General features: G+C 36.7%; 1 protein-coding gene across 3 annotated transcripts in view; it reads left to right on the plus strand.

Annotated features, from left to right (window-relative positions):
- Positions 1 to 15,364, plus strand: part of LOC149234971 (callose synthase 9-like) — a 385,867-nt gene that overhangs the window by 220,265 nt on the left and 150,238 nt on the right. For all 3 annotated transcript variants that reach the window (XM_089372025.1, XM_089372026.1, XM_089372024.1), the window contains 4 exons: positions 2,963 to 3,012; positions 3,191 to 3,277; positions 3,648 to 3,733; positions 3,926 to 3,953. In XM_089372025.1, the coding sequence (XP_089228151.1) occupies positions 2,963 to 3,012; positions 3,191 to 3,277; positions 3,648 to 3,733; positions 3,926 to 3,953 (251 nt within the window). The remainder of the gene's footprint in view (positions 1 to 2,962; positions 3,013 to 3,190; positions 3,278 to 3,647; positions 3,734 to 3,925; positions 3,954 to 15,364) is intronic.

Below are 15,364 nucleotides of genomic sequence, written 5' to 3' on the forward strand. Positions count from 1 at the left end.
GTTATCTACTGTATTCTTACAGCAAATATCGAAACATATTCTACTGCAACCTTCACAATTAAAACATTGCAGAAATTAAATGTAAGTAAAATGCCGACACATATGCAAACACAATGACACTATTATTTTTGGACAATTGTCCCTGGAAAAACCCAATGTTGGAAAACTGGTGCAGCAGTTGAGGGTTTTATTATTCTTTAGCAAAAATCAACATGTACAAAATTTCACCCAGCAGTATAGAACTGGGAAATATCTACAGACGTCCTTGAACAAGTGTCTGACCTGAGAGAGAGGTTCCTTGACCATCTACGTCTCTCTAGCTTGCCCAACGTCAATTTCTCTAGCCTCTGGACTGGCCTGCGCAATGCTTGCGTCACTCAGGCCAGCGCTGCCTCTCCCAGCGTCAATCTGCCCAATGCTATTCCTTTTGTTGCTCTATGTCTTCGTCCCTGTCTCGCTGATTGATGTTGAACCCTTTCTGTCTCTCCTCCACCTACAACTTTCCCTTTGAATCGATTTTCTCTTGCCGAACTTCGACCAGTGAGAAAATCGAAAATCGATTTCTCTTGGGCAACTGAGTATTTGTCTAGTGTGTTTTCCAAATGACCCTCAAGTCCCTTCTTATATCTTCCTGTTGAGCAATCAACAGCCTAGATTAAAACATCATCAAAGGTTCAGATCGTTTTGACTTGATCCATGGCTTTTTCTAGAAGTTTCACCATTGATTAGATTAACCCGTTAATATTTTAATTTTCCTAAGTTTAGACTTAGGAATCCCATTAAAAATATTAATTATTTTAATAAAATCACTTTTGGGTGTTTTTTGGGTTCTTTGGAATACCTGTGCCCAAGCTTCCCTGCAAAATTTGAGGCTTAGAGCATATTTGATGCTACCCCAAATCAACAAGAAGATCATATCAACTTGTATCAACAAAGATGACAGTGCCGAGATGAGAAGACATTCGAAACCGAAAAAGAGATCAAGCTTTTTGCATCAACAAGCTTTGAGGAGGAAGGCAATGTAATGAATAAAATATATAAGAAATAATGTAAATGATAATAATCATAAATAATGATTAGTTAATTAGTAATTAGGTTGAAGAGGCATGTCTAAATGAGACATCACTCTCCATGAAGAGACACCTGCTTGGTATATAAGCAAGCCTCTCACTCTCATTGTATCATCATTCTTATTCATGCATTTTAATATATATTCTTTTATCTCAATGGAGATCTACATATTCCAAGTCTTTTGGAGTGTTTAACCTGAAGAATGAACTTTGTTCGCTTTAGATTCTTTCCTAAGTTTAACTTAGGAAAAACACATTAATTATTTAATTAATTGTCGTTGACTATTTGGTATTAAGCCAATTTCTCAGGATAAATAATTTAATTATTTAAGTGACTTAGGGTAAATGACGATTATGATTCTTTACTAAGTTTAATTTGAAAATACATTAATTATTTAATTAATTAATGTTGACTATTAAGCCAAGTTTCTCAAGATATATAATTTAATTATTTAAGTAACTTAGATCTATTCTCTATCATTTATCTCAAGTGAGGCTTGAGATCTAATCCTAGCCATTGGTCACTTAGGAGATTAAGGTTAGAGATTGACATAATAGAATTATAAAATAAGTGTAAGGGAGATGTGAGAGACACATTGTGATTGAGCAAGTGATTTTCTCAAGGAGTGAAATGCTCATTGACTAAAGAGAAGAGAAAGGTGTGTGACAGGGGTTTTTCAGAAGAGAAATTTGTGGAGGCAGAGATTTTGGAGAGAGAGTTTGAGACTTCAGAGAGGGAGACTGAGTTTTCTGTGCAGGCCAAGATTGTGAAGGGAGGCCAAGTTTTCCAGCCAGTCCTGTGTTCAGGAAGGGAGCCAAGTTTTTCCAGTGCACAGGCCGTACAGATGGAGGCCAATTTTTACAGGTAGAAGCCGAGATTTTCCAGGGCCAGGTAATTTCCAGTAGGGCTGAATTTCAAGAGGCTGAAAATTCAGTGGGCTGAAATCCAGGTTCACAAGTTTGTTATAATTTCTGTGTTTTGCTGTTCCTATGGTTGATTTTCATATTTTATTTCCACTGTAATTTTATTTAAAAATACTAGTGTATTTATTTTTCACCAGTTTTCAGAATTTTATTGAGCAAAATTTTTTCTGGGTATAAATTAATTGTTGAGGAAAAGTAAATCAAACCTGGAATTAAAAATCAACACATATACCTCAAGGACATAAGTAATTCTATGGCACAATATGTTTATTGGATGGTGGACAATGATGTTTTGTATTCTATGTTACACACTTAACATAAGGCAGCAAAGAGAATGTGAATCTCTCTGAAAGATATTAGGCAATCTAGTCATACCAGTTGAAGTCTGCGTGATAGATGTTTATTGCTTGTGCAATCTGGAGGATTATATTTGTAATACATAACGCTTATCATATAGTCTGATGCTGAACTGATACCTAGGGCATTGTTTTAGACAATGGAACTTAGAAACATGCTGACTACATTAACACAACAGTAAAACATTGTAGAAATAGTCCCTAATCTGCTACTCATGGAATTATAGTCACAGAACAGCAGTAATACATTGTAGAGATAGTCCCTATTCTGTGTCCCAACGCTGTATGCAGGTGGCACTGTTATTCTGAACTTAAAATAGTGGTCAGCCAATTATAATTATGCACTGAGCATCTTTGTTGTATTCCATTAGATGATTGGAGGAGCCTTCTTATTCATATTAATGGTGCATTAGTAGCTTCCATTTCCTTTTCTGTTTTATTCTATGGTGTTTACTGGTGGCTATTTATTTCTTTTCAAATATTTGATATGAAAATTTGGGAATAGATCCTGAGATGTTTGCTGCATGCATTCATAGAGAACTTAAATTCACTTTGTACATCTAGTAGTACTGATAAAGAATACCTTAAATGAACTATTTCATTATTCTGCAGATAATCACAATGCGTTGACTATTGCTAGCCTGTGGGCACCAGTTCTTGCTGTAAGTAAAAATTAAACTAAACTGTTGATGCCATTTCTGTTTTGGAACAAGTCAATGGCTGATTAACTATTTTGCAATAACCGATTCTTGAAAATATGCAATTTAATTGTTTGTTGCCTACAGTTAACAGTTTGGAAAATAAGAGCTAACATTGATGCATCATTTGGATGTTATGCAGATATATGTTCTAGATCTGTATATTTGGTACACAGTTTTATCTGCTATTGTGGGCGCTCTTATTGGAGCAAGACAAAGACTTGGAGAGGTACATAATTTGTCTTAGTAATGTTCATAACTAATTCACAAGATTATCTTATATATAGATGCATAATGATTAATGGGAATTGTCTGATAAACAAGTAGGAATGTAACAACCTTAGCAATGCCACTTTTTGTTTCCAAATAGAAGTTTTGTGAAAATTTTAATACGTGAAGAAAACTGGGATTTATTGTGTAATATGAAGTAGTTGAAGTATTTCTCCCAGCATTTTAATGCTCGTCAGCATTCAACAAGAACTAAGTATTCAATCTGGTAACTGGAAGTGGTTGTTTGTTTATCTTATTTCAGAGTCTACTCTTCATGTAGCCCTTTAAACTGTTTCTGATAATAAAATTTGCTTCCTTCTGCCTTACAGATACAGTCATTAGAGACAGTCCGTAAGCGTTTTGAAAGCTTTCCAGAAGCTTTTGCTAAATGCCTTCAAGCAAGAAATACTAAGAGGTAATTAAGTTCTGTTATAAATGTAATGACTGATTCTGTTGCATGGGAATTATTTTTCAAACTAAGCTCTGCTTTACATTTCAGTGCAGCCTCAGTTAATTATATATCTATGTAGGTCATGAGATAGGAGTGATTCATTTCTATTGAATTTATGGCGTTTAATTTTCTAATAATGTATCTTTTTGCTTGCAGGCATAGCAGTAATGTATCACTTGGTCAGGTAGGTGTTAATTATGCCACGAGGACAAAAAATTATATCTACTTCTTGATGTGCCTTTTCTGATTTGTTTGAACTTTGTATTGTGAAGATTTTCAATTTTTGAAATGTATGCATGCAGCTAGTATGATAATATCATTCTTAGATTGAACTGGTCACATAGGATTTGTTTAAAGACTCTAGTATCATGTTGTCTGAGTCATTTCTGTACATACAGTCATGTGACCAGAAACATAGTATTGAGATGCATCATACTCAAGTGTAATGGTCTGTCAAATACATAAGAAAGCAAGAAAATTTAGTGGAACCAAAGACAAATCCAATTCTGCAACAACTTAGTCATGTGTGCGCTAGAAATGGAAAACCCTAGTGCATTAGCGAGAAAAAATAGCCAAGCAGAAGTGCACCACACAGGACATGCTCAAGTGCTCATAAAGAAATATTGCCAAGCGCAATAGAACGCCAAACATATAGGTCCCCTTATACATAAAACACTTCTTAAGATAGATCAAGGAAATCAAAAGATGATTCAATGCAAATGATAATTGTGGTCTATTTATGGTAGGGGGATACCCTCAAGAAGGATCAATGAGCTTACTGTACAAGTCTGACTAGGTCAGACTTAGTCACTCTCTACTATTGCCATAAATGATAATAATTGATCAAATGATGGCCTTAGCATGATTGCAAATACATTAATCATACTTGTGAGTGTGCTTTCGACACATTTTTGAAGATCACACCCATAAACACAACACCTCTATTAAGTTGAATAAGGGGCACATTTAGAAAGCATTGCAACAAAAGATTTACTTTCCCTCCTTTATGTTGAACAAGGGTGTTGTTATTGCAAAATATAGCACCCTCATGCTAGGCACAATAGATCCTCGACAACAACGAGATCCACCACCACTGTCACCTTAGTAGCGAAATCCCCTACTATTTTGTGGGTGGATATTATCCCCACAAGGGAGGCTTCCCTGGAAAAATTTAGAGGTTAGATGACTAAGGAATCATAGCTAAATGGCTCTCTAAGGATCTTGCAAATTTTACACCCAAAATAGTTTTCAATAAAGTATGGCTCTAGTTGAAATAAAGTAGCTAGGTCAAAGAACTAACAGCTCAAGATATGCTTTGGAAATGCTCAAACCGATTCCTAAGCACATAAACTTGATAAGAACATATACATACATATATATATATATATATATATATATATATATATATATATATATTATTAAATAGCTGAATGCTGTTTACAATTGTGGGAGGCCTTGGCTTAAATACAGCCTTGGGTGCCTCTTGGTGAATGGGCATGATCCTTGATCATGCCTTTTGCCTAATTAATTACTAATTACAGACTTATTTAATTTTTATATAACATTGCCTTCCTCTTGAAAAGATGCTTTGTCCTCGATGCATATGTAACAACGGGTGTTGTTGACGAAACACTTATGTGTCCCAAGATACTTTTTCTTTTGGTAAGTCCTTCGACTTGATCAGGTATTCTTTGATTACTTGTGATCATAGTTTTTTTCCCCAATCGAGATAATACCTTCTGGTTCTAGAATGACCCTTCCTTTGTCATCTAAAGTCAGAAGTGTTGTTTGTGCTGATTGATGTTTGCCAAGTGCCTTTCCAAGGTAGGATACATTGAAAACATTGTGAACATGACTTTTATCAAGAAGGTTTGAAAATTTCTGAATCTAACAAACCAGAAATCCTACTGCAGTAAACTGACTTGCATTACCCACTTGTGTTCTTCATTTAACAAGTTATTTTCAGAAATATTAATGCAAATACATTGCAGCCTACACCAATATATAGATCAAGTACTAAAAAGTAAATGAGACAAGCACACAAAGGACACACTTATTTTTGGATGAAACATACCGGAAAAACCTAATGCAAGAAAACCGGTGCAACCGATATCAGGGTTTTATTATTAAGCAGATTTTTGAATACAACTAGGGTGCCAAATATGGCTCACCCAACAGAGAATAAACCCGACAGAAGTACCTCTATCCGGAGACAAATGTTTTGGCGGATCTAACAACTAGATGAACAAACCCCATTGGTAACAATGCTGTCCCCAGTGCTGTGCAATGATGGCTGCTCCCAACTTTGCACTAGAACTGCGTCACCTCCCCTAGGAGCTGCGTCACCCTCCCAGTGAGCTTTCCTGGCTCTGAAATTGATCTGCTGAACTGTTGCCCGATTTGCCTCATAGGAACCCCAACGCTACCTCTAAGTGACTACGTCAACCCTCCAGCCTCTGCGTCACCCTTTCTAGAGTTGCGCTGTCTCTCCCTGGTGCTGCACTACCTCTCTGCTATGTATTCTCGGCCTTGGACTAAAAACCCTCTGCCAAACTGCCCCTCTTTGCACTAGAAGCTTACTCCGAAATTCTCAGCAAACCATGCCCTTGAATTTTGATCTAGCTCAAGTGCTACTCTCCCTATGTGTCTTCTTCAACTGACCCTAATCCTTCCTTTATACTTTTCCTGTTGAGAAATCAACGACCATGATCTAATCTCTAATCAATGATTAGGATTATATTAGACTTGATCCTCATCTCTTAGAAGCTTCTCACCCATAATTTCATTAATATCCATTAATATTTTAATTTTCTTAAGTTTAGACTTAGAAACCAGATTTAAAATATTAATTATTTTAATAAAATACAATCCGGGTGGAATTTCACCAAATGATTTCTGGGTCTTGGAGATCTCATATGTTCTAGCCCCTTCACAAAATTTCAGAGCTAGAGCACATCCAATGCTACCCAAAAATCAACAGAAGGCTCAAATTGTATGCTACTGCTTGTAAGGCTTAAGTTTAACAAATACCCATTCTCCAACTTCAAATTCTCTCTCTGTTCTATTTTGGTCCGCTTGCAGCGTCTTACGATTTCTTGCATTATTTAGATTTTCTTTTAGAGTTTGGACGACTTTTTGGGTTTCTTCTAACTGGTCTTTAACAACTAGAAGTTTCGTCTCGGTGGTAGCGAATTCCTTCCATTTTGGAGATTCGTAACGATTCAAAGCTTGAAATTGAGTCATTTTTGTTGACGTGTGGTAAGTAGAATTGTACCACCATTCAACGAAGTCTAACCACTGAGCCCACTTATTTTGTTTGTCTGTGGCATAACAATGTTGGTAGGCTTCTAAACATTTTTTGACAACCTCTGTTTGGCCATTTGTTTGAGGATGGTAGGCTGAACTCATGTTGAGGTAGGTTCCTATATGTTTGGAAAATTACCCTTGAACTTGGCTTGTCTATCGCTCACAATGACCTTGGGATATCCATGTAATCTGTAAACATTTTTTAAAATATCTGGGCGATTTGTTTTGCTGAGTCTAATTTCTTCATTCCAATAAAGTGAACTCACTTGGTGAGTTAGTGAACTACTACAAGAATTTTATCCTTACCATTAGACATGGGTAAACCTTCGATAAAGTCCATTGATATTTACTCCCATTTTTGCTTTGGGATATTTAAAGGATGAAGTAGTCTTGGAGTCAAAATATTTTTGTTTTTACCCCTCTGGCATTTATTGCATTCTGCTACATATTTTTGAATATCATTATTCATTCCCTTTCAAAAAAATGACTAGCGTGCGTTATAGTAGGTTTTAAAGAATCCTACATGTTCGACTGCTAGTGAATCATGCAATTCTTTGAGAACCTTGGCTTTATATACATTGAGGATACAAGAATATATATTAAAATGTATGAATGAGAATGATGATACAATTGAGAGTGAGTGTCCTTTATATATAGCTAGGTAAGTACCTTTTGATGAATGGTCATGTTTGTAGAGACATGCCTCTTACCTATTAATTATTAGTTAATTAATCATTGTTTATGTCTATTATTATTTATATTATTTTCACTATTTTTATAAATATCTTATTCATAACAGATTGATCTATATTTATAGAGATAATTGGGGATCTCCATGGAGCCGACTTTGGCAAATCTGGAGGGAGCCGAATTTAGTTTTGAATTTTAAATGTCAATTATTTTGTAGCCAATAATGTTTCCCCATTTTGGAGGCCTACTTGTCTTGGTGACCAATTTCAATTCAATGCCACAAAATAAATTAAAATAAATTTCCTTTGAACATAGCTTGATTAGAATAGGCTCCTCATAACTTTGGATTAAATTGGAGATAGGGATGCCACATGTAAACCAATTGACAAGCTGCCATTAACATCAATGTTTGGGGCTTCTTGACCAAATTTCAGGGCTCAAACTTCGGTGAGGCATATCTCCTCAACCATGAGGAGTTATGTGGCATGCCACATTCTGTTGGAATCAACATGACAAAGACAATAAAATAACGATGCTCATGTGAGCAGATTCACTATTCCTCAGCCTCAAATTCTTCAATAAGTGCAGGGCATTTAGGGTTTCTATCCTTTCGTCTAGGGCTTCTTCTTTATTGGAGTTTCCAACTGATGTAATCCATGACACATATTAAGAGCGTTCAAGACTGATGTTGGCATCAATGACAACACCATTCAACAACTATCTTCAATGGCTTTGACAATATGGCCTCCCAATTCATCAAAAATCTCCGAGTCTGACATATCATTTTCAATAGGGCAGCCCATGAAACAATCATCAAGACTGTCAATTTTCTCATCCACACTGGCACACAACTTAGACACTAGAGATTAGGTCAGTGGCCAAGGAAAAATCCAGAAGGGGAAAACCCAACAATTATTTCCTTGTAGAATCTTTGTCAACAAGACAAATCCAAGTCACATCTAACCTGATCATTAGTCCAAGTGCCAAGTCAACCCTCCATTAATAGTCCAAACTTTGCCACAACTATGTCAATAAGTCTGGTCACACGATGTCATATTCCGGTCCTTAGATGCCACATCCCCCAGAGAAAGAGTGCCTCAGAAACTCCATAACCACATAGATGTTATGCCTAAGACAACTCGCATTACACTGAGATGTTATGCCTCAGACAACTCGCATTACACAAAGACGTTATGCCTCAGACAACTCACATTTCATATAGATGTCATGCCTTTGACAACTTGCATTATTTAGAGGTTTGATGCTTCAGACTGCACGCATTATTCAAAGATGTTATGCCTCAGACAACTCGCATTACACAGAGATGTTATGCCTCAGACAACTTGCATTATTCAGAGATGTTATGCCTTAGACAACTCTCATTACACAAAGATATTATTGTTCGTCACATTGTCGTCTTGGAGGAAAACGAATGGGCTATTTATATTCTCCATCAATTGTGAATGGGTGTCATTATAGGTAGACTGAGATGACTCCTTGGAGGGCCGACTTGGTCAACTTGGAGGCAAAAATACCCCTTTTAAAAGTACAAAAAATCTTCTTTTGCAAAGGCCATGAAGAATATGCCTTGCATAATCTTCTTTTGAGAAAATCTTTTATCACAAGTATAATTCATCTTTACAAGTACTTGTACATCGACCACAGCTACAAGCTTCAACACTTCTTGCTTTAAGAGGAATAAGCTCACTTGTTCCCTTAAACAAAATTTGAAATAATTTCTCTTACTTGCTTGTGTCTACATTTCTTTTGGGATTTGATGCTCTTATTTGATGCTAGATTTTGGTGTTTTCATTAGCTAACTAATAGACTAAAATTCGCTGCCTTCTTGGTAGAGATTTGGAAGCATTGAGACCTTCTTGGAGGGCTGATCAATCAGGTATCCCACTGAGTTTTAAAGTCTGATTTTTTGCAGACCTCAAGGGCAGAAATAGGACATCTTTTGACAGTCCCTATGACTGATTTTTGCAGATTTTTTTGACCAGTAAAAGACAGTCCTTGGCAGGGTTGCGGGGGAGCGCCCTCCCCCCCTTCCCCTCACCGAAACCGCCCCCAAAGCGTGCTCCCGAAATTCGCTCCCAAAGCGTGCTCCCAAAATTCGCTCCCTGCCAATTCAGGAGTGATAGAGGGAGCTATGGAAGATTGGAAACAAGAGTTTGGCCCTAGTGTTGATATGCAATTCATGGTAATGTTAAATTCTTAAAGTGGAATGTCATGCTTTTATTTAAATTTTTAACATTACCATGAAATAAGTCAGGATGTTTGAGAGTGGTTCCAACCTCATTGGATTTCATAAGGTGAAAGTAGAATTTTAGGTCTGACTCAAAATCCAACAAACTTGTCATTTCTTCAGGATTTTAGGATTGGGGGCATTGCAATGTTTCCATTGGATTTTGTCATGTACTAGGGTATGGGACTCGTATTTAATCAAGAGCACCTAGTGTACTAGGGTATGGACCGTGCATTTAATCAGGAGCATTAAGGTCGTTCGATTATGCAGGAGGTGACTCCCAATAAAGCACGAGACAAGAAATTAGAAATTTCTCGTGGCAAGAGGGTCAAGCAGTAGATAATAGATTTACTTGTCTTTTCTAGTTTTTAGTACTTTTTATAACTATTGACTCTTTCATATTTATTATGGTATTTTTTGTAAACAATATATGACAATTTAAGTTTGAGGTTTGAAGTTGGCATTTATAACTCATTGGTAATGAATTATGAATATGATGTTTCGTTAAAGTTGATGGTTGAAACATTTCATTGCATGTTAGATATTATTTGTTATCGTTTGGTTACTTGTTAATGGTAATGGTTACAAGTACAAGTTACAACTTTTGTGATCAATGATGATAAATGTTATATATCGAATTTTGAAAGCTTGAAGCTTTAAGATTCATGAATCATGAGACTTGATATGTTCTATGTTACTAACTTGTGGACGTGGTTGATGAAAATTATAACTTCTAGATGATTGATGTCATATGGTTCAATCCATGTTTTTATGCTTTTTATATCTAATTCATTATTCTACATGCTTTTGTTGACATATATGCATCAAAATATATATTATATAAAAATTCGCTCCCGGACTGGGAGCTTTTGAATGTCGCTCCATGCTCCCGCTCCTCGCTTCCTCTCCCCCTCCCAAGTAACCTCGGTCCTTGGTACTTCCCTCTTTGGCAGACTTAACCTTATTTCAAGGATTGATTTTCTTGCAGCCTTTAGGTAGATTTCACTGCTCTTTTTTGGCAGAACTTCCTTTGCACATGTTTCGAGAAGAGGCAGTTTTGAACAGACCTTGATTTCCCCTTTTAAATTTATACTTTGGGACAGATTCCAAGGGAGGAGGAGAGTGTTGGTCAAGGTTGTCATTGATGTCGATATGGCATTATTGGAGATGGCAAATATTCTTGTGATACATGAAACTCATGCAAACCCTAAGTGCTACGGATGCCATTAATGAAGTAAAACCTAGATGCTAAGGTTGTTCTTACATTATGAAGATGTCAAACCATTAATGAAGAAGTCTAAGATGCCCATGATGCCCTAAACACTAAGATTGATGTATAATTCCTAATCCTAAATCCCTAGCCCTAGATGCTCATGACGCCCTAGTCCTTGTGCCCTATTTATTGAAGAAGCCTCAACCCTAAGCCTATGCATGAATGATACCCTAAGTACATATATAAAACTCTAGATACATATGCTACTTACATGGAAAAATACTAAATGCGTATGAAGCCTTACACACATGAATGATGCTCTTATAATGCCTACCTACCCTTGCCAATGAAGAGCAAGTATGGAAGGCCCCTATACAAGCATTCATAACTTTGAGGCATTCAAGGATGAAGATCTCATTTTGGTGACAATCCAAAAATCTGTCTCATACTTTATGACAATCAACCACACATTTTTTTTTTTTTTTTTTTGGTCATGAGGATATTATCTTTTTAAGATCTCTTCGCCACCTTGTAGAGAAGGTCAAGGGATTTCCAATGAATATTTACATGCCCTAAAATTCCTTGTCATTAGTGAGAAATAATTTTTTTAAAATTACATGTTGAAAACTGTCAAAACCCTTGGCCAAAGGACATGTCTCTTCATCAAAGATCAAAATTAGTATAAATAGGAGTTCAGACTCATTTTAACCATGAATTTCAGGGAATATTTCAGAGATAAGACACAGAAAAGGACAGAACAACAAGGAGGCCGAGGAGGACTTGATATCTCGGTTTTGGGCAAATTCAGTTAAAAGTTTTGAGGACAGTCTTTTGCTGATGTAGCTCGTAGCTCTGTGGAGATCTGAAAAGAGGCCGAGAAGAATTACTGTTTGGGCATATTGCTGCGATAGACCTTGGACTTGTGAGGAGGCTAGAACCTGAATTAAACTCGGATTGCAGAACTGAATTACCTTGGACCTCATAAACTCGGACTGTGGCAGTTTTCTAGACTTTGGACTTGTGATTGCAGACTTGTGGTGTAGCTCAGGATACACCTGTGAAGAATTGCAGGACAGTCATATAGGGAGGCAGTGGACTTGGAAACTTCGGTCCTGTGGTAAGCTCTCTTGCCATTAAAGCAACGGACCTGTGGGCAGTTATACCCTTGGTAGTTCGGTTCTGTGACATGCTTGGACTGTCATCTCAACTCAGAAATTAGTGAGAACAGTCACCAAATTTTTGACCAGTGAAGGGTGATTAGACTGTGTTTTTATAGCTACAAAAGCTCGTTTGGAGGAGCAAGTATTGGACAGTGAAGCAATTAAAGCAAGCATTGAAGAAACAAAAGCTCTTGGACAGTGGAGTATTGGAAATCTAGAACAGTCACATATTTGGAGCCTCAAACATTCAAGCATTTGTAATCTTGGACAACTGCCTATAAAACTTCAGGTCTTTTGAGAAGTGCAGACTGCTAGTGTGGAAAAAGTTGGGATTAAATCCCCAAAACGCTATTTTTTTGGCTGGCCGATTTAGTTGGCCGATTTTTTGCCAGTTAAAAAAGTCAGGATTAAATCGGGGCTTTTCCCAAAAAATCGTGAATGAGGTAGTTTCTTTAACGATTTTTTTTTTGTGTGGAAAAAATCAGGATTTTATTGAAAAAGTCTGGATTTTTTAAAAAATGAATATTTTTGTATTTTTTTAATTTTGTCGACTTTAATGACTTTTTCAATTTTTGGACCCTTGCCGATTTAATCCCGACTTCAACTTTTTCCACATTGGTGAAGACTACAAGACCATTATGACCCTTTTAGATAGGTGTGTAAACAATCTTGTAGAAGGCTGCCTTATTTTGGAAGGTGTTTTGCACTCTTGAAGGTTGCATCTTACAGACCTATTGAAGCATATTTTCGGACAATTAAGAAGACCTTTTAGTAGCACCTTTGAGGACAGCCTTGGAGATATCTTGATTAAGCCTTGAAGAAGAGTTTGTAGTAGTCCTTGTACTTGAAGCTGTTTGGAAGACCTTGTGCAAAACTTGAGCAATTGATTGAAGACACCTTGAGACATCACCAAGCATTGATTTAAGTCTTGGAGACACCCTTGGAGACATGATGCTTTGCTGAAGCCCTCATGGAGTAACCTTGGAGTTTTTGTTTGGGTGACATGAAGAGCAACGACGATACCTTGTAAGAAGATAAGGCTGTCATTTATGAAGTGATTTGGAGAAGACATTGCTGAAGAGATTGACAAGGCTCATTGAAGAAGATATTGGGAGCTGTGAAGAATCATCAAACTTATCTTGGCGAATTGAAGTTGAGGGTTGGAGCCTCATAGAGACAAGGTTGGTTCTTTGGAAGATAGGGTTGGGGCCCTAGAGGATAGGAGTCCTCAAGGGACCAGGTTGGAGCCTGTACCAGAGATAGGGTTGGAGCCCTAGAGGTTGGTGCTTCAAGGTGACAAGGTTGGAGCCTTGGGAAGTCCAAGTTTGTGCTTGGAAAACTACAGGTTGGAGCCCAGGAGATTGAAGATTGGTGTCTTCATCTAAGGTTGGAGCCCTACACATCATTGTATTGACTTTATTGTAAAGAAGAGATTAATAAAAGTATTTATTCTTATTGTTCATTTTGTGTTCTAATTATAAGTGATCTAACTAGTAAAAATAACAAGTGAAAAGAAATACTAATTGACCCCCCTTCTTAGTGTTTCCAACAGAGAGCACCCAAAACTAAATTTCTTGGAGCATCTAAACAATGGTCTGGGAGGCCTGTATACCTCCATCATTGTAGCATTTTGTCCTTTGAAACTTACTTAGTTAAAGGCATTCAAGGAGAACTTTCTCTTTGTAGCACCATTATAATACACTGCCTTTTGAAGGAGGCCTTGATCTTTTCTTAAGTTATTTCTATTCATTGCAATCTAGGCTAAGAATCCATATCACTTGAATTTGAAAGAGTATTATTCCCTTTGAGGGAAATACTTGTAAACTCTTTCTAAGAGACCCTCTCCATCCCTCATCCAACAAGAGGGATCTTAAATTTAATAAAAGTTAAAACCTTTTTTCTGGCAGCTTGGGGATTTTTCCCATGGCATCCCTTTTCCCTATTTGAGGAAGGTGTCCCTTATGTGATTACTTGAGTGGCTATTGTTATGCTTTGATTTGTTTAAGTAGTTTAGAGTTAGAATCATCTTGTTTTTCCATGCATCTTACTCTTCTATGTAACATGCACTTCTAGTCTCTCTAACTTCTCATTTCATTTTACATGTTGTGCAATCTAGTGTGTTGAATGGCCTTGGTTAACTTCACTCGCTCATCTCTTTATTGCAATTGCTTATTTTCTTGCTATTTATAGATTAGCTTTCTCTTGCATCTCATTAGTTAGCTTTATTTTCAATTGTCACTTACTTTTGCAAAGCATTTCTTTCATAACGAATTGGCATTTGTGGTACTAACAAATCTACCTCCAACATAAGTTGGTTGAAGAAGACAATAGGGGCCCTCTATCCCCTATTGACTCCTTACTTTGAGATCAGGGCCCAAGCAAGGGTGAGGTGTAGGGAAACAAAGTTCTTTGAAATTTGCTTTAGAAATTAGGATTAACTTAAAAATTAACCAATAACCTTATCACATTACAAAGCCGGTACACTACAAAGTAACATCATCACTTAAGTTTGTGTTCATGTGCTAACATTTGGAATGGATCTTTTATCTTGATTAGATTTTTATTTATTTTCAAGTATCATATTTATCACTTAAGATTTTTTGCAAGTTGATGAACATTTATTTCATTCTCAAGCACTTGTTTCGTTTGTTGAACTTGCTAAAGTTATAGCTTACCAATGTTACTTTTTGGAAGCGTCTATCTTGTTACTTGTCTTAGCCATGTTTATAGTTTAATGCATGTACTCATTGAGCCTGTAATTGTAAACCTAGATGGAGGAGTTGGGAATTGAGTGATAACTTCAATTTGAAACTTGCCCCCAAGCCCACACCAACTGAAGTTAAGGATTTTCTCCACAATAATCCCAGTTGTGAATTATAAGGCGACAACAAGGACCATTGGTCTTGTTGCAATTCATATTGAGGTTCCATGCTGGTTTTAAAAATTTTGAATACAAATATCAATTTTATTATGTTATA

Source organism: Pinus tabuliformis, chromosome 8 (genome assembly GCF_031772625.1).
Source record: "Pinus tabuliformis cultivar Carrire ecotype Pingquan chromosome 8, CPIR1, whole genome shotgun sequence".
Classification (NCBI taxonomy): Eukaryota; Viridiplantae; Streptophyta; class Pinopsida; order Pinales; family Pinaceae; genus Pinus; species Pinus tabuliformis.